This window comes from Grus americana, chromosome 1 (genome assembly GCF_028858705.1).
Source record: "Grus americana isolate bGruAme1 chromosome 1, bGruAme1.mat, whole genome shotgun sequence".
Classification (NCBI taxonomy): domain Eukaryota; kingdom Metazoa; phylum Chordata; class Aves; order Gruiformes; family Gruidae; genus Grus; species Grus americana.
This window is the reverse complement of record NC_072852.1, coordinates 215,448,186-215,473,123: the sequence shown is the minus strand read 5'-3', so window position 1 is coordinate 215,473,123 and position 24,938 is coordinate 215,448,186. Positions and strand designations below refer to the sequence as shown.

Sequence of the window (24,938 nt, the reverse complement as noted above, 5' to 3'; positions counted from 1 at the left end):
GGTTTTAATCCAACCCAGAAAGCCAGGAAAGCCAGCAGCTCAGGAGGTTGTCACTCTGACCTCCTCCTCCCAACCATGATGAGATAAGACCATCCCTCAGGGCTTTCTCCAGCTGAGTTTTGCAGACCTCCAAGGAGGTCTCGCCCTCAACTGTCCCCAAGGTTTGCTCACGGGCGGGCTACAATACCTTGTGTTTTCTGACTTTCTGCTCATACACTGGTGGAGGAAAAGGTAGTCCTGGGGGGCACTGGCAGACAGGGTGCTCTGGAGGTGGCTGGAGGGTGAGTCGAAAGTGAACAGGGTGGGCTGGCTGGAGTGGGACGGCGCTGAGGACTTGCGCTCTCGCAGCAGGTGGTGGCTGGCACCACTGAGCTCTGCTGGGGAGGACCGCGGTGCGTGGTTCATGGAGGCAATGGTCCTCAGGGTGTCTGTGAAGGGAAAAAACACTTCGGTGAGTGACCAGATGCAGCAATCCCACAGCCTGTGTTCCTGGGATTTTCCTTACTTAAATGCTCTGGCATTTATGGAAGATGGTGTGGTTTGCTCATGGCTCAGAATGATGCCCTCAGCAGCAGACTCCTCTACCTGGAGCATATGCAACTATAGGTATCATGTAGGGAAATAAATATTTTATCATATTTTATCATTTTATCATATTTTATCATTTTATCATATTTTATCACAACCTTAGTGGCTTGCAGGGATGTCTGGGGGATGTCAGCCCCATTCATGGGAAGTTCAGTGGGTTGTTAAAACCTGCTTAAAATGCAAAAACAAGAGAAGACACCACAGTTTCTGCTTCTGTTTTTTCTTAGAGACCTTTTGTAGGTGGCTTGAGAGATGTGATTTAAATCATCGCTGCCACCCCTTTACAGTGGGGTAAACTGGAGTGGAAATGCGGATGGACATAATGACAGCAGAGATGAAAATTATTCCCACTTTCCCTGATTCTCTATTAATTCTGTGAACTCAAAAGAGTTTCTGCTGCTTTCTGCTAGTAAAATGGGATGCAGACCCAAGGTGTGACTCCCTTCCCCCCTACTCCCCTATTGCTCAGGGAGAAATAATCTTCAAAATATTAAATTAGTTTCAACCAGAGATCAGGTACAACCTAGCTACTCCAGGCCTCTGATAAATGTGCTCCAAGAATTTGAAGCAGGAATGAATTTTTATAGCCAAGCTTTAAACTCCTATTAAAAAAACCCCTAAACCCCCAGAAAACCAGCAAGCTGCAGAATATTTGGGGGAAGCTGATCCATGTCTGGATGCAGAAGACCATGTAGAAGACCATGCATGACCTCCCTGCCGTGCACGCACTACTGGCATGTGAAAACCACTCATCATGGTTCACTGAAGTCACCCTTTATAATAGCTGTGATTTACATTTATTTGGTGCTGATGTGAAATGCAGAAAACCCCCAAACCCTAACAAAATGGACATATTTCCCTGGGTAAATCCACTCATTCTTAGCTCATCACTGATTTAGGGTTTGCTCCCAGGTTTCCCCCAACATGATGTCCATTTGCTCCTTAAATTCGACTTTAGACACCATTAAGGGAATTTGCTTTGACACGGGGATGAGGGGGATGTTACAGATTTCCAATCCTTTTTTCCATTCCTTCCCTCAGATCCCAGATTCTATCAGAAATTTTGGGCTAGACCTTCTTACGCCACAGAGAAATGAGTTCTCTGTGAAATGGTTGTCATGGCTTGGACAACGAGGTGCTCCACAAGGAGTAATTTTTCACCTACTTCTGAATCGTGTCAAGATACAAAATCAATCTGTCTGCTGCTCGTTCACTGCTGCTACATTTTTTTTCCTGGCGTTACTGCAAACTTCACCCGATGCAGAAAAAGTACATTAATAAAAGCCAAAGAGCGTGTCTCGACTCTCTTGTTTGGTTTGTGCTAAACACAGTAAGGATCAATATTTAACATTGACATTAATGGTGGGGGATGAAAGCTTAAAACTCTGATTCCTGTCTTCTTTGCATGGGCATTAAAGATCCCTCGGTGCTTTTCATGGGAGTAAATGGCTGTCTTGGTGTCCCTGGACAAAACAGTGCCCTGACCCTCATTCTTATTAAATATTTATCCCAGAGCAGTGCAGACAGATCCCCATTGGAAAAGGAGTCTTTAGAGCTCTGTGAACCCTAAATCTTACTCCCAAATCAAGTGCTTTGAGGTCAATCAGCATGGTAGAGCCCATACCCATGTTGCTATGAAAAACAGGGGGGCTGCACCCAAAGTGCCTCCAGGAACAGCCCCCTGGTCTTGCTGCCTCCCAAATCACGGCCAGGAATTGCCCATGACATTGGGCTTTGGCCAAGAATCTTCCAAGGATGGTGTGAAGATGGCATGTTAGTGTTCTGTCCCCATCCCAGCCTGAAGGTCACCCCCAGGGACAACTGTGAGCTGCGCTGGGTTGGGGTTCCTCTGGCCTGAGCAGTCCTCCAACGCTATTGCTGCAGGCTCTGCACTTGCCATTGCATGGAAAAGCCATGGCAGGCCAAAATACACCCAGGAGTTAGAAATTACACCGATTTATTTGTGCTAACACAGCCTAAGGGGAGAGCTGGGGCTGCATGGAGGAGATGGTCCCCAGCATCACATCGAGGCACAGCAAATTCAAATCACAACACTTTGAGGAGCCCAGTAAATCCTGCACTTCCAGGAGACCCTAATATTTTCCCAAAATCAGACTGATTTTGGAAAAACAGTGCAGCGCAAAAGACGCACTCATTAAAAGCAAGATAAATTACTCCGTGGCTACTCTGACCACATAAAAGAAAACCGGGGATGAAGGGGAGCAGGCAGCAATGCCTGGTAAAAAGCACACCGCTTCCCTGGGGGAAGCCGCACTATCGACGTCCGCATTGATTTTCAAAATGAATTCCCAGCTCCCTTCCCACAGCGACCCGGCCACCGAGAGCATTAGTGGGAGCCAATTCAGGACTCACGTACTCCATTAGGTCTGTGAGATGAACTCCGTAATAGCAGGTGAGAGATGGATTGTTTCGCAGGGCTGGGAGGGTATTGCAAGGGCTGGGAAGATAAATCCCGCGGCTGCAGAAGGGGACTGCCAAGATTGCTCTGTATTTTTTAATATTGTGGGGTTTTTTTGCACTACAAAGAAGAAAGGCAGATTACACGCCCAGGTCACATGCTGATGGTGGGTTCTGCTGGGGGGAGGGGTTGGGACAGAAAAGGAGGCGAGAAAGGAAATTGAGGCAGAAAAATAGTATTTGATTATTAGTACACGCTAAAGGGAAAAGTCAAGACATTTGTGCTCTCACGTTGGCCTGAAATAGAGATCGATCCCCATGAGGGTAAGGCACACAGAGTGAATTACAAGCCACAGGTCCCAAAGCCATTTCAACTTGCCATGCTGCAGTGGCCAGCTCCCAAGTGATGAGGAACAACACTCCCTTTCTGTGTCCACTTAGTGAATAACCTCCAGGGAGTCCCATCCGGATGACTCCAGGCATCGGTCCCACCCGCATCAGGACCAAAGATGCTCAACTCAATCCAGCCATGAGCCAAAAAGAATGATGCTTCCCCATCCCTCATGGCCATCCACCTTGGGGCCATGGATAAACCCGTTGCCCTCCTTTATTTAACAGTGTAGTGGTAGCCTTCAAATCCCTTGGCTTTATGTTGAGATCTTGAGTTTATGTTGAGGGAATGTATCAAATACAGCCAAGGAGGGATAAGATCCCATTCCAGTTCCTATTGCCATTCCCAGGGGAGCAGAATTAAGGTTATGTAGTAGGGCCATGTGGGAAGTGTCATCTTAACCCCACGTTTCCTGGCCGGTTCTCCTCCGAGTTCGGGGAATTGGGCTCTCACGGTCTGGAAAAGGCGGCGTTGGACGCCCACAACTTAAAATTCGATGTCAGCAGCATGGCTTGCATGCATACATCTTGCTGGGCTCGTGCTACAGCTGTTACGCTGGTCCCTGTGAAAAAGCGAGCTAGAAGCTTGGTGGGGACGAGTGAGCACAGCCCTGCAAAACCCCATGGTGCCATGTGGGCTTCGGTTGGCCAAAGGCTCGGTGCTCACTCACCCAGACTAAGATGTGCCTTTTTCTCCATGTGTTGCAGCAAAGGGGAAAAAACCCTCCTTCAGACTCCATCCCCAAAGCAAAAATACATGGCTGTGAGCATGGACAGCAATGGGATGGACTAGGCTGGGAGCCAGGAATTTTTTATGAATGTTTTCAATCCCCCAAAGCAGTATTTCCCTCCTTGCTGACAGCTCTGAATTCCCTTGCTCAGAGTGCTCGACTATTGCTGTGTGCACATAGCTTCACACAATGTTCCTGCGCTTATCTGAGTGAAATAATTACTCAGACTCCTTTGGAAATTGTTGCTCAGAACGACCTTTTTCACCGGAGCCGTGATGTCAGCTTTCTCCTCCTGAAGGCAGAGGCTGGGACTACAGCTCCCTGGATCCCATGGGCTTGAAATGATGCTCCTGGGAATGTGGCAATTTTGGGGTGTAGCTAAATTCCTGCCTCCCGTTGATGGTCACAGCAAAGGTGCTAGGTTTGCTTGGCATCCCTGAGCAGCACGAAATTCCCTGTCATGCCCACGCCACGCTGGCAAGGGTAAGCTGGTCCAAGGGGCCTCACAGATAAAGGCTCCTCAGATCTGCCCTGGCAAATACAGCCATGAAATGCCTCGGACCGCACCGCTGACTTCATGCCAGTTAAAAATTATGACCGATGAGATTTTATTTTCAGGAGGGAATAGTAGGAATTTACTAGAAATAATCCTTAGGAGGGCACAGGGCAGAGCGTGCTCCTGTGCTGTTGTCTTCCCCACTCTTTGGAGCAGCTCCATCATTTATTAGCAAAAAAAAGGGGGAACCTTATTCCATGGGAATGTGCCTGGACCTCCGCTTTCACTGCCAGCTCACTCCTTGAGCACAAATACACACAAAAAAGTATTAAAAAAAGACAAACAACCCTACCAAAACAAGCCCTTCGCGTGCTTCTCCTGGCAGGGAGAGAACAAACAACATGTCCGATGGATGAGTCACCATGTCACCGTGCTGCCAGGAGGCCCTGGGATGCCACAAGGATGAGCATGGCACCAGAGGAAGGTTTATTTACTGAGCTTTCCCTATCGCCTCCGAGTTGGATGGCATTTGGAAAAGCTGTTGTCAGTCTGAGGACACCTTGGCAGGTTGCCTGCTAAAGGTTTCCTCAGACAGGTTAGCTGGAAAGGGCATCTGATTTGGGTAATTTCCTCTCTGCCATTTCCATCAGGGTGGGGAGCTGCATGCAAGGACACAAATACCCTAACATTTGGTGTTGCCTGAATTTTGGGTGCCAAGCAGGGGGAGTGGATCTCCCCAAAAGTGAGGATGGGGCAAGGTAAGACTCGCAACATCTGCATCTTCCACTGCAGAGGAGCCAAAGGGTGGGGAAAAAAGTAACATTGGGCTTTTGAGCTTTTCCTTTCCAGTTTCGTCTGCTTATTTCCATTTGCTCTGAGAAACCGGGCAGGATAGACTGGCCAAGGGAAAGGGGAAGTATCACCACTTTACGGGCAGGGATCTGCTGTGCAGAGGAGCTGGTGGCATGGGTTTTCTTACCCAGTTTCAGCCATCTAAATGATACTTAGCCTAAGCTGGTCTCCTTAGGTTTTCTTTACTGACAACAGTGAACCCCCCCAGTTATTCAAGCATCCAACACAGGATGGGGAGAATTACCAAAGAAAGAGTTGATGGGAGAGACAGTGAGACAAAGATGAGTAGCAATAAATAACATCATCTCTGCCCATTAGTGTCAGTGCTCTGCTTGATTTTGTATGAAACAACTAAAAAATAGTGGTAATGTAGGAGCGTTTGCCTCAGAGAAGTATGGGAACCAGGGGAAAAAATCACAGTGCTGGAGAGCACGTGAGTGAGAAGAGAGGGAAAGGAGCCAAGGCAGATCATCCTGACCTCAAAGCATTATATATCTCAGTTATTTTAACAGCAATCAATTCTTTGAAGGACGAAGGGGCAGAAGGGAGAGAGACTGCAACAGAAACAGCGGAGTGATGCTTCTCGCTGGAGATCACAGGTTTGCTGCTGCGAGATGAGGCTGTGCCCAAAATCCCATCCCTGTCCTGGGAAACACCCCTCGGTGGCAGTGATCCCACTCTGTATCATATCAACATGCTGATATATATATATATGATATATCATATCAGCACACAGTGGCTACCCTTTAAAGAGCAAATCTGCCGCTCAGTTGTGGAGCTCAACCTTTCGTGTCAATATTTGGAGGTCTAACATTTGGCCAGACAGGGCTGTCTGGTGCGCACTTATTTATTTTTGTTATAAGGGCTTCAGTGCTGGAGATAAAAGCAGATGAACGTGGATGCTCGCAGCCCTGGTTTATGCGCGACCTTGAGCATCCCACTTTGGACACCCATATCTGAGAGCCCTGGAGTGGGACAACAACCTGCAGCCGGGGACAAAGGACAATTCCAGGGTGGCAGCATGGGCTGGGACAGACTTCATTTGCTCTGCAGAACTAACCTTGTCTCCAGCCCTCTGCTTCATGAATCATCATCTCTGACATTGCAAAACCAATCTGTTGAGGGATTAAATGATTAAAAATAAAAAAAAAGAGAGAGAAAAAAAAGGCTGGAACAGAGGGAAAGGGCAAAGGCAAGGCAATGTGCAGAATTATCTGCTCTCTGTCTGTGGGTGGCACATGCAATTCCCATGGATGCCAGGGGCATCCTTAGCAAATCTGGCTGGAGGTATGAGGAGTCCTTGGAGCCCAGCTGCAGGACAGGGCTGAAGCTGTTGAAAGCTAAGAGCTATCAAAAGAGATGTCATGTTTATACAAGAAAAGGTTTTTTTCCCTTTCCAAAGGCAGCCTCATGATGGCTGATCATCAAACCAGCTTCCTCATTGTGTGAAATGAAGCTCGAACATCCTGTTTTGGGGGATCGCATTGGTTATTATTATTGCTCATTATTATTGATGATTATTATTAGCGATTTTAGCTTTTCCTGACTGAGCTTTCCCTCGGACATCACACCAATGCAGTCTCATCCAGTAGCATGGTCCAACATGCTGCCAATGGGCAGGATGAAAGCCCTGAAGCTGATGCGCCATCAACCTTGCATTCCCTAGCCCGGGAAAAACTTGCTTTTAGGTTCTGAACAAATTTCTTCTTGTCTTCCTTATCATTAACTATGAGCAGAATGTGAACACCTTTCCTTGCTTCAGCAAACATGGGTGCATGCTTCACTTAGCACGGATGGAGAAGGAGAAAGGGTGAATCCCAGCCACGGCTCGCTTTAAATTTTATAGCCTTTTTTATGGTGATGGGAGCGTAGGTCTTTAATGCTCCAGGAGAGCAGAGGAAAAATTTCACTAGGAGGAAATGTGAACCTATTTTACTTATGCATGATTTAGCACCATTTCTATTCAAGGGAGTGCACAAGAGGCCCAAATATTTGCACTTTGTATTATAGAAGAACTGCCATTCCTGGCTCTTTACAGAAGTAATTTATTTTGATCTCTCCTTACCTTGGGGGAGAAACATTATAACTCCTGGTTTGCCGGGGACTCAATAAAAAAGCAGTGCTGTAAGGGTCTGCTTCGCCATCACTCAGCAAGGCAGTGATGGGGAAAGAAGAGGATCCCCAAATTTCTCCTCTCAGAGTCCCCTTCTTCCATGGTCCATTTGTACCCATGCGTGGAACCAAACTGCAGGAGTTTGATCCTGTTTTTCTCTCCTTTAGCTGGGATTAATGGAATTTTTTGCTCCCCAAGTGATATTTAAGCTGATGTGTTAAAAGGAAAGATGGGTGGGAGTAGTGGGAGGAGATGGGGACAGGGGTTTGCAGTAGAGCCTTGAATTTCTTGTGTGGCTTCTGGTGAGCTTGGCATAGTCAGATAGGGCAATATCAGCCGCATTGACTGCAAAAGCCAAAAAAGGAGACAAAAGAAGTCATTAACCCTCATGGCTGCAATACCATGTCCCTGAACTGGTCAGCAAAGCAGCCCAGGTCAGTGTGAGCAAGGGTCTGTTCATCCCCAGAAAACATGCCCTTAGGGATGGATACTCAAAAAAATAAAATAGTTTGGCTTGGGTTTTTTATCGTGCTGGAAGTTCAGCTCTCCTTTTTCCATCTCTGCAGCCTTTACTCTCAAAACAAGCCTGTCTGCAAAGGTCTACCATGTAATTTTTTTTTCATTTAGGGGTATGAGCATACCTTATCCACATACTAGAATCATCTAAAGAAGCCTTGAAGGCAAAATCATTCCTAAGATGTTGAGGGCAAAATGCAAGAAGATAAATCTCTGCAAACGGTGGGAGGATTGTGCCTTCCACTGCCACTCTAGCTGGGCTCTGCCGCACCAGTGCTCCAGAAAAAATGCAAACAGCTCAAAAAGCCATCCTGGATCTCTCTACCCATCATTAAAAATCGGAGTCCTGCCCATTAGGCAGTCTATTAGTGCTCAGCAGAAGCAGAGAAAGAAAAGGTCCCTTCCAGGGAGCTATTCTCATTTTTATGAGGTTAAAAATGCCTGTGACCCCCAAAGCTTTATGCATTCAGAAATCGTGAGTTCACCTGCAATAAAGGTCTTCAGTATCAGCTAAAACCTGGAGGTTTTCTTCTTTCTCTTCTTTTAAGATGCAATGATGGCAAAAAGGAGTTGGAATTTATTCCCTACACATCACCATAATCAAATAATATGCTAATGCTATTAGCATGAGACCTTGCATCGCAAATGACTTAGAATCATATTCTCTTTCAAAATACTAGAGTTTCATTTAAATTGGTCTCCACAGCAACCGGAAACGAACTGGAATAATGTCGGATGAAAATCTTCATGGTTGGGCATGGTGAACGAGGAATTTCACAGTGGGGATTGAGGGGAGAGCCATGAACTTGGCTTGAGCCCACCATGGTTGGTGGGCTTGTGCCAGTCATCTTCCACACAATCAGATATCAGCTGTGATAATGAATGCAAGGACAAAATAAACCTGCATGTCCAGGAGGACCTCAAAGCATCCTGACGGAAAAGGGGTGAGTAGACATGAGGTTCACGTAGAGGTGAAGCCTGAGGAGGCTTTCTTGGTCCTCCTCCCCACAGATACCTTCTAAGTGGCCCCAGGGGAGATGCACAGGACAACTGGTTTTGTTCACGCTAAATCAGTTCCCATCTGTTAAGCTCAAACCTGGCTATTTGCAAATGGCCTGAGGGAACATTGCTCCTGAACATGGGCCAGACTCCCATATCTTAAGGTTCTACAAGCACAGACCAGGAAGAAGGTGTATGCTGTTGGCTTCCCTCTGTTTAAACAGGAGATGCTGCTCCTTCCTTCATCTGCTTTGCTCACAGGCTCACCACAATGACCATTGTCTCCCATGAGGATCTAGGATGGGAAAGACCTGCAGCATCCTCTGGCTGGTGCCTCCACCAGCTGATCGCATGGTTTCGTCCCATTGCAAAAACTCCCCAAACCCATTTGAAAATGAACTGAGCTTTGCAATGTCATGACTGGAAAGCTACTGGTTAGAAACTAGCTCTAATTTCCCATGAAAATGTTTTCCCAGCTGCTCCACTTGTCTTCCCTGCACTTGTTTCGCTCTGCGGTCACTGTTACGTCAGCAGGCATGTTGCGATCCTCATCCTGTTTGGGGCTTCTCGGCGTTCTCCTAATAAAACGAGTATTAGCAATGTGGCCCACAAAAATGTTTTTGAAAGCAATGTCAGAAAGTGGGAGGCGTCTCGCTTGAGAACGGCTGAGTTCAGGCAATGAAAAGAAAACAGCCCCGACCAGTCTCTCAGTTCTGTTTGTAATTATCTGGGCTCCGGTGGGTGTTAAAACATCTGTACTGGTTTGGCAGGGACTGGGGAGTGCAGCTTGTGCCAAAGGCGAGAACTGGTGTGGGTTGAAAGCAGCACAGCAATACGTTAGCGTGGTATTTGTGCTCAGAAACACGAGACTGGCAGCCTCTCCCGCAAACGCTTTTGGGTTACGGTCAGCCCCATCCCTGTCCCTGTCCCCATGTTCTCCCTGTCCACCATGGCTTGTACCCCTCCAGGACCATCCCAAGGAAGAGCTGAAGGTGGTTAAAGGAGATGCAGGGTTGGCTGGAGTCCTGAAGCCTGCTGGGTTTAACATCCTGCTGGACTTTGGTCACCATCAGTTCAGCTCCACGTTACGCTCTTGCATTTCTTATCTCTGTGCATGACTGTTTCCACCCGGACACCCTCCATCTCCCTGTCATGTCTGGCCGTGGAGAAGTAAATCTCTCCCCAATGGATGTTTCTGCACTGAGCAGCAGGGCAAGCTCCCAGCATGGATGTTGCTGTTTGAACTTTATACACTAAAGCACAGGCTGGTTTTGTGGTTATTTTTAACACACAGCAGCAGCAGAGCTGGGTTTAGTGGGGCAATGGAGCGTAATGTAGAGCTTGGTCCTCAGGAGACTCAGGCAAGGCAGATTTACCACAATCTCCTTGAGGATAATATTTTTGGATTTTGGCATTCCTCATCCCCTGACTCAGGAACAAAACATCCTCCAGCGTCTGAGGACCAGAGCAAACCCTCTCTCCCCTGATGCTCTCTCATGGGTTGGGAACCATCCCATGGGCTTATTCAGCAGCTCCTCACCCTCCTCTTCCTCACTCCAACAGGGCTCACAAAGTGCAATGAGCCCATCCTTAAAACCCAGAAGAGCCAGATTACATTACCACGCTTGTGGCTGCGTCCATTCTTGCACGCACCACAGATGGTACCAGCACCCAGACCAAAATCCGCATCTTCTTGCCCGGCACATTGCCCGTGCTTCACGCTTGGATTAGGGCCAGCTGAAAATGTTCTGACATCCTCCAGCTGGAAAATGCCATTTAATCAAAATAGGAGCTTGCCAAGGTATCACTTGCAGCCAGAAATTACAGGAAAGCTTTAGAGGATAAAAGTGAATTTTAAGTAAAAGAGGAGAAGGTCAAGGTGTTTCAGTTTGTTCTCATCAGAGTGGATCGCTTTTTGGGGGTCGATTGCCCTGCTTTGACTAAAGATTATCATCATGCATTTTTTTAGATGTGAAAGTGCAATTCTGAGTGAAAATCTTGATTTTTTTCTGAAATTCATTCAAATTCAGAATGAAACGGTGTGAATCAAAATTGACGCTGAAGGCAGATGAAAATGGATTCCAGTGAGAGTGAAAACGAACACGCTGAATTTTTACCACCTCTGAAATGGAGTTTCTGATGGGCTTGTCACCCACTCTGCTTGCTGCAAGGGCAGTGTTCCCCCAGCATCAGCTTGCTCAGACTCCATACGTGCCACTTCTGAGAACTCTTCCTTCCTTACAGGAATGGAATTTTATTTTTTTTTAAATTACCTGAATGACTCATGTCCAAACTTGGTGCATTCGGCTGCTGAAACAGATCTGGATGAGATCCAACACTTGGTGCCCTTCTCATCACTGTCACAGAGTCCTTCACCCATGGGATGAAAAGTGATTTGTAACAAATACGCAGTGCATTGAATCCATTTCTCTCCGCAGATGCTGGGACGAATAAGCCATGATATAATGGATTTTGGCTACGACCACAAGAATGCAGGAATTACCAGGACCAGACTGGACCAGAAACCAGCCTGCTCCAGCTTTCCATCTCCAAATGCTTCGGAGACAGCTGAGAACTTCACAGGGATCACTCATGCAGCAATGTACCCGCAGGGAAAACTGATTTGTGCCTCGCTTCATCATTTATAAACCTTATTAAAGCAAATATTTTAATTTACCTAATACAACTGAGGGCATTCTTGCACTCATGGCAGTTTTAAATCTTTAAGCCACTTTATCTGTAAAACAAACCCACTCTGTGTCATACGGGTCTGTGAACACCGGGTTGGTCTTCCCTTCAAACTGCACCAGGAGACCCCAGACAGTAGTGTGTGTTCTCATTACTGAGATATGTCAGTGGATATTTTACTGCAAGAAGCACTGTTTGTCCAGGGCTAGGACATCATGGACTTATCTGCGTAAAAGTATTAGTGGCAGGCAGAGGACAGGATGGTCCTTCCAGCAACGTGCCAAAGAAATTAAAAGCATTTGCAAGTCTGTACTCTTGAGTTCTTAAAGGTAACAGAAGTGGTGGAAGTGAGTTTCTGGAGCATCACAGAAAAGCCAGCAGGTTCTCAGTCCCTCAGAAGGAGTTACGTTGATGCCAAAGAACAGATATAACGGTATTTAAAACCTGCAATAAAGCTGTAAAAGTGTGAATGAGCTTCAAGTGAAAAACACAAATCCACCTCTTAGACTCATGGAATGAAGTTTGGGGATGAGGAAAAGCCACGGGAGTCAAGAAACTGGGATTGAGATACTTTTAAAAAAATTTAATGTAAAGACTGAAGAGACACCACAGTGCTCTCCAGGAAGGACAAAGTCTTCTATTCTATCAGGAATTTCTTTCAGACAAATCTCAAGAGAGGAAGGCAGCATTTTCACCTGGAAGATCATGCGTTGACCAGGTTTTGACCCTAACACTAATCATCAAAGCAACCATCAACTAGCAAAAAGACTTATCACAGAATTTATGGATTTCAAGTGGGTATTTGAAAGACTTCATCATGACTCATTTGAGAGCAATGTGAACTGTTATGGCAAGCCAGCAAAAATAATTACCATCATAAAGGCTTTATATCAAGGTTGAGCCTGTGCAAAGTGTATGCAGGCTCGAGGGAATGGTTTACACAGATAGCAATGTCAACCAAGGTGGTGCTTGGCAGAGCAGGTGATCTGCTGTGAGATCAAGGTGAGGATGAAGCCACGGGCAGCGCAATAGCCACTCGCTACACTTTTACACGTGATGAAGTATTTGCAATGTCCGAGTGCCCAGAAGCCTGCCCAACAGTTCAAAAAGAGGATTCGTTGTCAGTTATGAATAAAAAAATAGCAAATGCAATGAGTCACTCAACTCCAGCTTACTTTCAAAAGCAACAGCATACAAGAACAGGGGCAGTTTATATATTTGGCAGTAAAATGATGGAAGGCAATCATACCAAAAATTGGCAAGGAGCAGCTGTGTTGGCCAGGATGGGATTTGGTCATGTGGAGCTGAAAGAACACATGATGAAATTTTTGAGGTGAAATGTTATTTTCCATCCTAATAAACAGATATAAAGGGTGGCAATCAATCAAAGGTGCAAACGAGTCAGACACATTCCTCGGCATGTGACAACGACCCAGTAAGTATGAAAGGAAGCTGAGTCTCCAGTAAGGGCTGAAATGTGCCAGAGCTTTACCACCCGACATGGAGCGGCTGGAGGGCTATGAAGGACATCACACAGAGCAAAAAGGGTAAGAAAACATGAGTCTGCACTTACCCAGAGACAAGGGGTATCAGACAATACGCTGTGATATGGACTTAAACGAGGCAATGTCTCATGTTATGGTCTGCCCTCTCACCTTCCTGATGATGGTGAGAGGGACCAACTCCAATTTTACCTGCTGGGATTGCTGAGGTATCTCAGCTCCTCACTATACTCTCTGAAGCCTGGTATTTCCCTGCAAGTGTTAGTTCACAAAAATCACAGAATCACAAAATTTTTGGGTTGGAAAGGACCTCTGGAGATGGTCTAGTCTAGCCCCCTTCTCAAAGCAGGTTCCTCTTCTACAGCAGCTCAGGATTGTGTCCAGTCGGGTTTTGAGTATGTCCACAGATAAAGACACAGGTTGGGGGTTTTTTCCACACTTAACTATAAGCACTTGGTTCATCCTCTGTGACTTAAAGTGATTGTCAGCATAGTGTATTGGGTTTGTGTGGCAAGGCTTTGGCAGCCAGCGGGCTACAGGGGTGGCTTCTATGAGAAGCTGCTAGAAACTTCTCCCATGCCTGACAGAGCCAATGCCAGCCAGCTCCAAGACAGAACCGCCACTGGCCAAGGCTGAGCCCATCAGTGATGGTGGTAGCACCTCTGGGATAACAGAATTAAGAAGGGAGAATAGTTGCTGTGCAACAGCAATTGCAGCCAGAGACAGGAGTGAGAATATGTAAGAGGAACAGCTCTGCAGACACCAAGGTCAGTGCAGAAGGAGGGGGAGGAGGTGCTCCAGGTGCTAGAGCAGAGATTTCCCTGCAGCCTGTGGTGAAGACCATGGTAAGGTAGGCTGTCACTCTGCAGCCCATGGAGGTCCATGGTGGAGCAGATATCCACCTGCAGCCCATGGATAACCCCACGTCAGAGCAGATGGATGCCCTCAAAGGAGGCTGTGACCCTGTGGGAAGCCCACACTGGAGCAAGCTTCTGGCAGGACCTGTGGCCCCCTGGAGAGAGGAGCCCCCGCCGGAGCAGGTTTGCTGGCAGGACTTGTGACCCTGTGGGGGACCCATGCTGGAGCAGTCTGTTCCTGAAGGACTGCACCCCATGGAAGAGACCCACGCTGGAGCAGTTCATGAAGAACTGTAGCCCATGGGAAGGACTCACATTGGAGAAGTTCATGGAGGACTGTCTCCCATGGGAGGGACCCCAGGCTGGAGCAAGGGCAGAGTGTGAGGAGTCCTCCCCCTGAGGAGGAAGGAGCAGCAGAGACACCATGTGATGAACTGACCACAACCCCCATTCCCCGTCCCCCTGTGCCACTGTGGGGGAGGAGGAAGAGAAATGGGGAGTGAAGTTGAGCCCTGGAAGGAGGGAGGGGTGGATGGAAGGTGTTTTTAAGATTTGTTTTTATTTCTCATTGTCCCTCCCTGATTTGATTGGCAATAAATTAAATCAATTTCCCCAAGTCAAGTCTATTTTGCCCGTGACAGTAATTGGTGAGTGATCTCTCCCCGTCCTTATCTCGACCCACGAGCCTTTCGTTACTTTTTCTCCCCTGCCCAGCTGAGGAGGGCAGTGACGGAGCAGCTTTGGGGGGCACCTGCCTCCAGCCAAGGTCAACCCACCACACATGGACCAACAGTTAAGCTGCTACTTGGACACCTTGTGCAAACTGTAACTCCCTCCTAGGTCTGAGTCCCAGACAGAAGAAGTGGACTGGAGCAAGGGGGTGATAGAATACATAAACAGGAGAGAAGAGAAGGCTGCAGGGAGACCTTAGAGCCCCTTCCAGTCCCTGCAGGGCCTCCAGGAAAGCTGGAGAGGGGCTGGTGACAAGGGCAGGGAGTGACAGGCCAAGGGGGAATGGCCTGAAGCTGCAGGAGGGGAGATGGAGATGAGATGTGAGGCAGAAATTCTTCCCTGTGAGGGTGCTGAGGCCCTGGCCCAGGTTGCCCCGAGAAGCTGTGGCTGCCCCTGGCTCCCTGGCAGTGTTGAAGGCCAGGTTGGATGGGGCTTTGGGCAACCTGGTCTAGTAGAGTGTGTCCCTGCCCATGGCAGGGGGTTGGAACTAGATGATTGTTGAGGTCCCTTCCAACCCAAACCAGTCTGTGATTCTATGATTCTATGAAATGACATCTCTTTTCCTGGGCAGTCTCATTTTTCATCAAGTTTTTCAGGACCTGTGGCCAAGTGTCCCTTTTAAGACCATCCCAGCTTGGAAGGAGCATGTACCATGACCAAGCTGCCCCTGGCAGCAAATGGCTACAGGCGGAAGATGCACCAACATATCAGTGCTGTGCCTTGGTGATGAATCTCTTCAAGCAGAGGCTGCCTTTATGCTCAGTACTTGTGCAGCACCTAGCACAGCAAAAGACTGGTTTCTTGGTTACATCTACACCCTGAGGGACCCTGAGAGATGTTCTCAGCCTTCCCAGAAGGAGCAGCGATGTGGCAACGGCACACGTGGACATGGGCATCTCTGGATCAGATGTAACCCCACAGTCCAAGCAATAATTTGCCAACATTACAGATCTGACATTGTGCCACATTAAATAATGCAGAAGTATGTTTGAGAAGCAGGCAGTAATTATAACTGAAGCGTAGAAACCATCTAGGGAAGAACTGTTATCTTTACAGATAAAATCAGTAATAAATGCTACTGCATTCATAAATAAAAATCAGTCTGGAAACAAACCCTGAGTGGTGTCATGGAAAGTTCACAGCAATCGACAGCTTCACGGCTCCTTCCTGCTCTGTGTGCCTTCACTCAGAGGCTTTAAAGGCTTTAGAAAGTTTTGCCTTCACTCAGGCTTGGTTTTAATTGGAAATATAAAGCAATACAAACCAGTAAACAAACAGGCACTGAGATCTGGGAAATCAGAGTCTAAATCTGTCCTGGCTTTTATCAGGTTTTACAAAGCAGCACTCAGGGCTTATAAGCCATGGCGCCTATCAAAGGTTTGGAGGGAACAATGTGAAATATATGGAAGGAAGAAAAGGGGAAATATGTTGGCTTGGGGGGGGAGGAAAGAATCGTGCTGTGAGAAACTGCCTGAAATTATCTGCTGTGAAGGTTGCTGTGATTTTCTCCCTTGTCCTCCAACTTGCTCGCACACATGTTTTGGGGTCCCGTGTCCATCGTGTTTCTGTGTTGGGCATTGCCTGCAGATCCACATCCTGTCCTGATGCCCAAGCAGCTTTGCAGACACGGGGTACAGCTCCATGAACCCCAACACAGCATGGCTGGGGCACACGGGCTAAAACAGTCCCAGAACCCCTCTGGGAAATATAAATGCAGGCAGATCTGACTGCAAGTTTCCTCCCAGCTGGCTGACACTCAAAATGCCTCCCTCCCTCCCTTGGTTTTGCTCAGACAGTGCCGCTTCGCCGGTCGCTTCGCTCCAAGTCCATCAGCTGTTTTTGTTTCCAAAGGCTTTGCATGGTTTTGCTTTTTGATGTGATGCTGATACCGTCTGCCGCACTCATTTTTCCACGGTCAGTAAGTCATCCTAAAAATTCCTCAGCGCCCATTAAACTAATGGGGCTGACCTGACGCACGCAGGGCTTGTAGTGATAAAAGCCAATTATAAAAAGAATTATTTTAAATGGGTTTCTGATTCTGGGTACCTGGCCCAGGAGACAGCCCTGGGCAGGGCTGAGAGGTATGAATGCAGCTTGCCAATCTCTGCCGGGAAACCTGTGCTGGAAAGGTTCGGCAATGCTTTTTGCTCTAAAACCCCCTAAACCTCTTGAACTCATTTCTTCCTTCCCTCCCAGCTCAAATCCCAGCCTCAGCTCAGCAAACCCAATGGGACTTTGGCCAGGAAAGCACAGGATTTTCCCCAAAGGCCTCAGTCCTCCAGCTTCATATTTATCTTCAGAAGAGGCTGGTCAGATACCCTTGTCCTACGTGCCTGCTGGGAAACAGTCACGAAGAACTGGAATATTTGGCTGTTGGTCTTTTTTGAAAGCTGAGCATGAATTTTCTTTTTCTTCTGGTTGATGGTTCTATTATTTGCTCCATGATAAGAGCATTCTTTGCCTATAAACCTGGTGCTCCCACAAATAGCTGCATCCTCTGCCGGTTCCCATCAATGCTGGGTATGATTAAAGGGGGCTCAACTAACGTATCTCCCAGGGGTGTCTCTGGGATAGCAGAGTTATGGGTTTGCAAACACGGGGCTTACATATCTTCTGGATTTTTCCAGCCTCAACTCTGTAAAATATCCACAGACACAATAAAACATATAAAATCCTAAAAATTCCTAAATTCCCAAATACCAGAATCTGAAGAAAATGTTGATCCAGCATTGCAAACCTCAGATGTTCAATTGCATCAGACCCCCTGAAGCCAGAAGGTTGGCTTTCTAAAGATGTAGATACCTTAAAGACCTTTTATCTTGCTTTCCGGTTTCTAAAGCCCTCTGTATCTCTGCTTCAGTCCTTTTCTTGGCACCTAGATGGGCTAGAAATCTGCTTTTGGTATTGACAATGACCATCACAGCAGTGCAATGTTGACCATGATCCTGTAGTGCTTCCGGTAACACAACTTGATGAAGAGCTGAGTATAGCAAGAAGAATTAACTATGGAAGAATACTAGGGGTTGATCCTCATCTGGGGTAAATGAATTGATGACAAATGACATGATTTGAAGATCTAAATATCTCAAAGATCTTGACAGCAATCCTGAGATGGTTGGGATTCATCGTAGCAGAGTTTTAGGAGTCTACATAGAGGATGTGTCCACCTGAGCTCATCAGTCCTGTTTCCCTGAAGAGCCAAGGGAAAGAGATGGGCATTTTCTCAATGCAAATGATTCTCCTCATTTTAGACATTTTTGTCCATCTTCTCCCCAAAGTGGACAGATTATAACCACCAGCACATATCTCACTCTCAACAGCGACGGTTCCCTCTCCAAAATGCCAGGAGAATCGCAGCAAGGAGACTCTGACCAGAAAGTAGAGATCAGCAATATTTCTCCCTGTTTCTGTCTTCTAGAAAGCAAATTCTGGGTCTTTAGCGGCTCTCTGCTCTTCAGCAGACTCATTAGCACCTGAACTAGCTCATCTCCAAAGGGAAAGAGGGAAAAAAGGAGGGGGAAAAAAAAAGGCAGCAGGCACTTAACTGCTCTCAAGCTGCTCCTTTGTGCCAAGACCCCTCCATCTCCAGTATTGTTTACACTGAAATAAAAGCTGAACAGTGTCAGATCTTAAAATAACTTGCTGTTTGTGGAGCAGGAAAACCAGGGTCAGGGAAGTCTGGAACAAATTTAAAGAGGCAGGATGACTAAGGGATGAACTGGGACTCAGGCAAGGACGCATTCGCATGCACGTGAAGTTCAACTGTGAGCCTAGTACAAAGCGAGTTGAGGTCACTGGGTCTTCCCCATCGATTCCAGTGATGCTAGGTCAAGCCTGGGGCTGAGATGTGACATCTGCATTTGTCCTCCCAGAGCAAATCTGCAGCCATGGTTGTTTCCCTTGTTAGGAAAACTCAGCACATGGTAGAGAAGGATGGGTGGGACAGATCCAAATGCCCTCGAGATATGCAACCAGTGGGTCAGATGTGATGTATGGCGTTTTAAAAGAAGGAGCTCCATGACACTGAGTGCAGAAAGTATTGATGGGAACACTGAGAAAAAGGCTAAATCTATATGGATGGTAGGATGTTGGGTTAGAGGAAAGGGCTCAAGGCTCAGGGACCCCACATTGCTGTCCCCAGTGCAGGCCACCTCTGAGTTTCAAATGAGGCAGGTGACATTAGATCTTTGGGTAGGTGAATGAGACCTGGGAAGGTGGGATACATGGAGAGAACCCTACCAGATCTGCCCCATCCTCCCCATGGGTCAAGCTTAACTCAACTGTAATCTTGCTCATCACTTGTTGTAAAGTGTCGTACTGTCTGCCATGGGACAGATTGGCCTCCAAGTGAGCTGATATCCAAGTATGACCCATATCAGAGCTTAAAGTTGAAGTCAATACCAATCAGCTTGCATTGACAGAAGCTGAAGAGTCAAGCCCTGGCCCAGCTTGAGGGCACAAGGCTCCACACGGGACTGCCTGCTTGGCTGCCCTTAGGTGGCAGTGCTGCCTGCAGACACTGAAATAAAGTACATTGGGGCCTGGGTTCTTCCAGGGACACAAGGACACCCCCACATCTCCCTCCTTGACCCCATTCCTCAGCCCCCAGCACACTCCCCAGCATGGTGCAGAGCTTGCAACTCCTCCAGGGCGCGAGCAGGGAAGGAAGGAGGCGTGTGCCGGGCACAATAGCAAGGAAGTACCTGGCCTTGCAGTGGTCATTAGTGTTTCCCCTCTGCTTTGGTTCTGCCTGGCCGTGGGAGAGACCGCAGCAGCGGGAAAGCGGGGGCTGCCCTAGGGCCATCACCTTGCCTGGGCTCCCCAGTGCCACGCTCCTGCATGCAGGGATGGTGAACACCGGTGATTCGGGGGTGTTTAGGGGAGGTGGGTGGTGTATGACATGCAAACCTATGTTTTTACTCTAGTCTCGCTACCTGCTGCCTCTTTGCTGAGCTTTTGGGCAGCTCCTGTCCTTCGAGCAAGTCTTCAAGGGGTAGCTTTGTGCTGTCTTTTCTCCAGCCCACCTTGAGCTCCCTTTGCTCAGCAAACACCCATGCAAACCTGGCTGCAAGGAATTGATGGCATGAGAGGCATCACTGGCCTGATGCTAGGACCAATACATTTTTGGGAGAGAAGCAAGGAAGGAGCAAGAGAAGCTATACGGGCTGATAGCACAGACTTGCAGCCAGCCCATGCAAGTAGGCAGCTGGTGGGGAAGCAACCAGCCAGCAATTCATATGGGACCCCCAGTCAAAGCAAGTCAAGTGGGTACTAAAGCAATAAATTTGTTCTCATGGGCTGGAAGGGGACAGCCAGTGGAGGGTCTGGGGCAGCATCAAGCCAAAGAGACCCTCAGTGGAGACCATGCATGTGGGGAGTAGGAGCTCTCATCCATGTGAGCGGAAAGTGACTTGTGTCCGGAGGCTGATCCCGCAAACTCTGTTGGAGCGAGCATGGCTGAGTTGGAGGAGGAGGGAGAGACACTCAGGTCTCCATTAAACATTAATGCTTGGCCCTGACTTGCGTGTGATGAGACAGTAAAAGCTTTGGGATTCCTGGGGATCGATCCTAGCCGTGATGCAAAATGACAGTGCCGAGTCTTGGAGATGGAGTAAGGAGTGAGCCAGAGCCCAAGCCTGCCCTGGCACAGCCCCCTGGCAGAAAGCAGAGAAATAAATAAAAGAAATAAAGTCCCAGATGAAAAAAAAAAAAAGAAGACAACATGCCTAGGCTGGGTGGGAGAGGCCACCACTGCCAGACACAACCCATCAGGGCAGAAGCCCAGCGCCATCCCTTTCCCACGCCCTGCTCACCCTCTCCGAGCGACAGGACCCTTCAGCTCACAGCAAGGACATTAACTCACCCACAAATATTCCCTTCCCTGCTTCCATGGCTGGATTAAACTTCTAGCACAGGGGCATTAACATGGTGCATAAATAAGCTCTTAAACTCCCCTGGGTGTTTGCTCAGCACTCATGAATCCAAGCCCCACAGTGGAGGCAGAAGAGGAGCTGCGGGGAGGTTAATAAAGTTAATAAAGGTATCAACCCCTCTGAAATAACTAACTTGGGCACAGGACCCCTGCAAGGGCATGCTCACTGCAAGGACACACAATGGTTTACAAGAAATTAAATTATATGCTGCTGTAGCTGCACCTCTCTCATATCGGGAATGGGACGAAGCGGGTTTTTGGCTGAAGCATCAGCTCCAGAAAGGGTTAATGGCACATGAGATAAGTTTAGTGGGATTTGGTATTTTTTTTTAACTCCAACAAACAAAGCATATGAGAAAATCCAGTTCACAGCTGAGCCCTGGCTGCCTGCCCACTAGGGCAGGGAAAATGCAGATGGTTTGAAATACCCACGCGCCTGCGTTGCTCCCGCAGCCTGTGGCTCAGGGTCCCCAGCAGGTCTCCCCACATTGTATTCAAGCTGGCCGAGGTGGCAGCAGTGCAAATTGCAGTGTAAAAACAGTGTTTGGGTGCAGTCTCGAGCAAATCTTCTTTGCTCAAGCCCTGCCGGCTTCCCTGGACTTGTGGAGGAGCCGGGATCCTGCGAGGCTCCGCTTGTTCAAAAATAGTAATTAGCTCTCAAAGTAAATAGGTGTTAAAAGAAACAAAAAGCTTCGCCGCAGTCTGGGTAAACACCTTAGAGTCAATTTAATTTCCCTTCTCCTGGTAGATGTAATCACACTGCTCTGCAATTATTTTCAGGTTGGGGCGGGGAACGAAGCCACCGTGGTGGCTTTGTGGAGCAGCTACTCCTCAGTGGCGCCGGGCCAGCCGGAGGTACCCACCACTTCACTGACATTTAGGTCCCTGAGGCTAAAACGAGCTTCCTTTTGACAAACCAGATGTGTAACGCAGCCAGCGATCAGCTAAACCAGCAGCTAAACCACACCATGGCATTAAACTGCCCTAAACTCCAGCCTATTTCTTAATCCTTAGAGTCCCCCAGTCTAGACAGCACATGAAGGACTAATGTGAAAACCATGCAACAGAAAATTTACACTCTCCTGTCAAGCTGCAAACAGAAATAAGCATCAAAGGGTACAAATTCATTTGGTCTTTTAATTTTTTTGCCTTTTGGGAGTGCGGGCAGCACCCAAGCACAATCCTGCGCTGGTGCAGAGGGTTTGCAGTCAGTTTGCATCACTGCATGCGGCTACGTTCAGGTTGCCATTAAATCACAAATGAAAACCCGTGTTTTCCCTACCATCATGAGACATTGGTGAAATAGGCTTTTACCCAAACTGCCCCAAAAGCTAAGGGTTTTTTCCTCCACCACTGGTAGGTTAAAAGCAAACTTGTGACCAGTGGCTGGGGCTCAGCTAATGTGGCGTATCCCTTAAAGCAGGATGTAACTCAGCATGTGATGGCAGCTATAGTAAACACCTTTGCTGGTTGTGGATCGCTTCCCTGGCTGGGATGTGAATGTAAACCAGTTGGGAACAGCCCGGCTTTGGGGCCAGACCCAGCAAGGCTTTCAGGACAGCATAAAGCAGTCACGCACCCAGGAACAGGAAGAACCAGAAAAATGTGCACAGTGGCTTCTCTGGCAGTTTCTGATCTCGTTCTGCCATGCTGCTCGTCTGCTGGGAGAGGGAGGTTTAGTTAATTAATTGCTACAATTAGCATGGAGCTATTCCTGCCCATGACGGTTACCTCTTCCTCCCCTTTTTGGTGCATTCAATTACTGACTCATTCATTCTCCAAGGCAGAGGCTACAACAAGGCACAGAGAAGCTTAAGGATGAAGGAGTGAAGACTAAGAAAGAAATGCCAGAGGTTCCAAGCTCTATTTCTGCCCAGGAATTGAGTTATTCTCATGAGAACTCCTCATCCTCTCCCACCCGTCAATGGCTTCCTGTTGGCTTCAAGGACAACATCAAGTTGGGTGGGAGTGTTGGTCTGCTTGAGGGTAGGAAGGCTCTACAGATGGATCTGGACAGGCTGGATTGATGGGCTGAGGTCAACTGTATGAGTTTCAACAAGGCTCAGTGCCGGGTCCTGCACTTGGGTCACAACAACCCCAGGCAACGCTACAGGCTTGGGGCAGAGTGGCTGGAAAGCTGCCCGGTGGAAAAGGACCTGGGGGTGGTGGTCGACAGCTGGCTGAGTATGACCCAGCAGTGTGCCCAGGTGGCCAAGAAGGCCAACAGCATCCTGGCTTGGATCAGCAATGGTGTGGCCAGCAGGACCAGGGCAGTGATTGTCCCCCTGTACTCAGCACTGGTGAGGCCGCACCTCAAGTGCTGGGTTCAGTTTTGGGCCCCTCACTCCAAGAAGGACATTGAGGTGCTGGAGCGTGTCCAGAGAAGGGCAACAAAGCTGGTGAAGGGTCTGGAGCACAAGTCTGATGAGGAGCGGCTGAGGGACCTGGGGTTGTTGAGCCTGGAGAAAAGGAGGCTGAGGGGAGACCTGATCACTCTCTACAACTCCCTGAAAGGAGGCTGTAGCCAGGTGGGGGTCGGTCTCTTCTCCCAAGTAACAAGCGATAGGACAAGAGGAAATGGCCTCTAGTTGCGCCAGGGGAGGTTTAGATTGGATTTTAGGAAAAAATGCTTCACCAAAAGGGTTGTCAGTCACTGGAACAGGCTGCCCAGGGAAGTGGTGGAGTCCCCACCAGGAGGTATTTAAAAGACGCGTAGATGTGGTGCTTAGGGACATGGTTTAGTGGTGGCCTTGGCAGTGCTGAGTTAACAGTTGGACTAGGTGATCTTAAGGGTCTTTTCCAACCTAAATGATTCTATGATTCTATAAGGAGGTGATGAAGAAGGAGCTCAGCAGTTATAAATATTGCTACGACTGTTTTATTTCTCCCTCCAGCTGACCCATCAGGAAGGATGGGTGACGGGCTTATGTACGCTAAACCAGACAAGACTCCCAATGCCCATCACTCTGCAATGATCCTGCAAACTCTCTGCCCAGCCTCGGGCTGTGGGTCCTTCAAACAAACATTATCTGCTTTGGGAAATTGATGATTTATTCGCCATTACTAAGCAGGGATGGTGAAAGAAAGGTGAGCGTGGGGTCACCACTTCGGCAAGCACCAAAGCGAAGCACCAACCCTGAATAATTCATGTTCCCTCTTTACTGCAGCATCTGGACACATCTGCTGTGTTTGCCGTTGCAGGCTTTTTCTCGGCTGACTCAGAAAATCACACTTTGGCAGCTGGGTACTGTTTCAAGTGGGTACTTTCCCTACAGCATTAACAAGCTGTGATTTTGTTACAAATAGGGATTTTTGTTCCTCTTTTGCTGATGTCACTCTGTGATCCTGAGGGTAACAGTGGCTGGATCTCTGCAGCCTGATGAGCCCTATGTGCCCTTTGGGACAGATGTGCTTGCAAGCGGGAGATTGTTTTTCCTTTTGCTGCCCAGATTTATATTTCACTGAAGTCCAGTATTGATCCCGCTGCTGTTGGGCTGGAAGCTCATTTTACTAAATGGGAAGAAAAACAGTTGCCCCAGCTGAACGCATGCAAAATGGAAAATCCTGCAACAAAACAGCTCTTAAAAAAGAGCCTGAATGATTTTGCTGAACCTCGAGGACTGCGCTGCTGACATTGGAACGGGATGTAATTTATTTAGCCTGACCTTTCCCTGCAAGACCATGCTGGCGGCATTATCAAGGATCCTTTCTACCACTCGTACACCCATTGCCAAGGTGACGTCCCGTTTCATGCGTCAGTTGGTGAAGATCGCATCCGCGCTGCTCTGATGCTTTGTTTGCTGTCCTGCCTGACAAGCTCTTGGCAGGGTTTCAGCTCCTGCGGATGGCAGCTGCTCTGCAAGGGACCAAACCAGATTCAAGCTGGACTTTATTATGAGGAGTTTCATGTAGACAGAGCACGGGATTGGGGTCTCCTGCATGAGACTAGACCATGGATGAGATAAAGCAAAGATGCTCAGAGGCACTACCAGGTGTAATGGGACCAGCAGGCAACCTCAGCACTGCATCCATACCATCTCACTCAGGATTTATGTGAGCCCTCATGGTGCTGGAGAAGCAGAGGCAGCTTACCAGTGTTCACTGCAGAGGTTTGCCAAACGCAA

General features: G+C 48.0%; 1 protein-coding gene across 2 annotated transcripts in view; it reads right to left on the bottom strand.

The window, feature by feature from the left end:
- Positions 1-24,938, bottom strand: part of GAB2 (GRB2 associated binding protein 2) — a 98,720-nt gene that overhangs the window by 18,670 nt on the left and 55,112 nt on the right. For both annotated transcript variants that reach the window (XR_008574308.1, XM_054805802.1), the window contains exon 3: positions 188-428. Coding sequence is in view for 1 of the 2 variants with exons in the window: in XM_054805802.1 (XP_054661777.1) it covers positions 188-428 (241 nt within the window). In the remaining variant the exon portion in view is untranslated. The remainder of the gene's footprint in view (positions 1-187; positions 429-24,938) is intronic.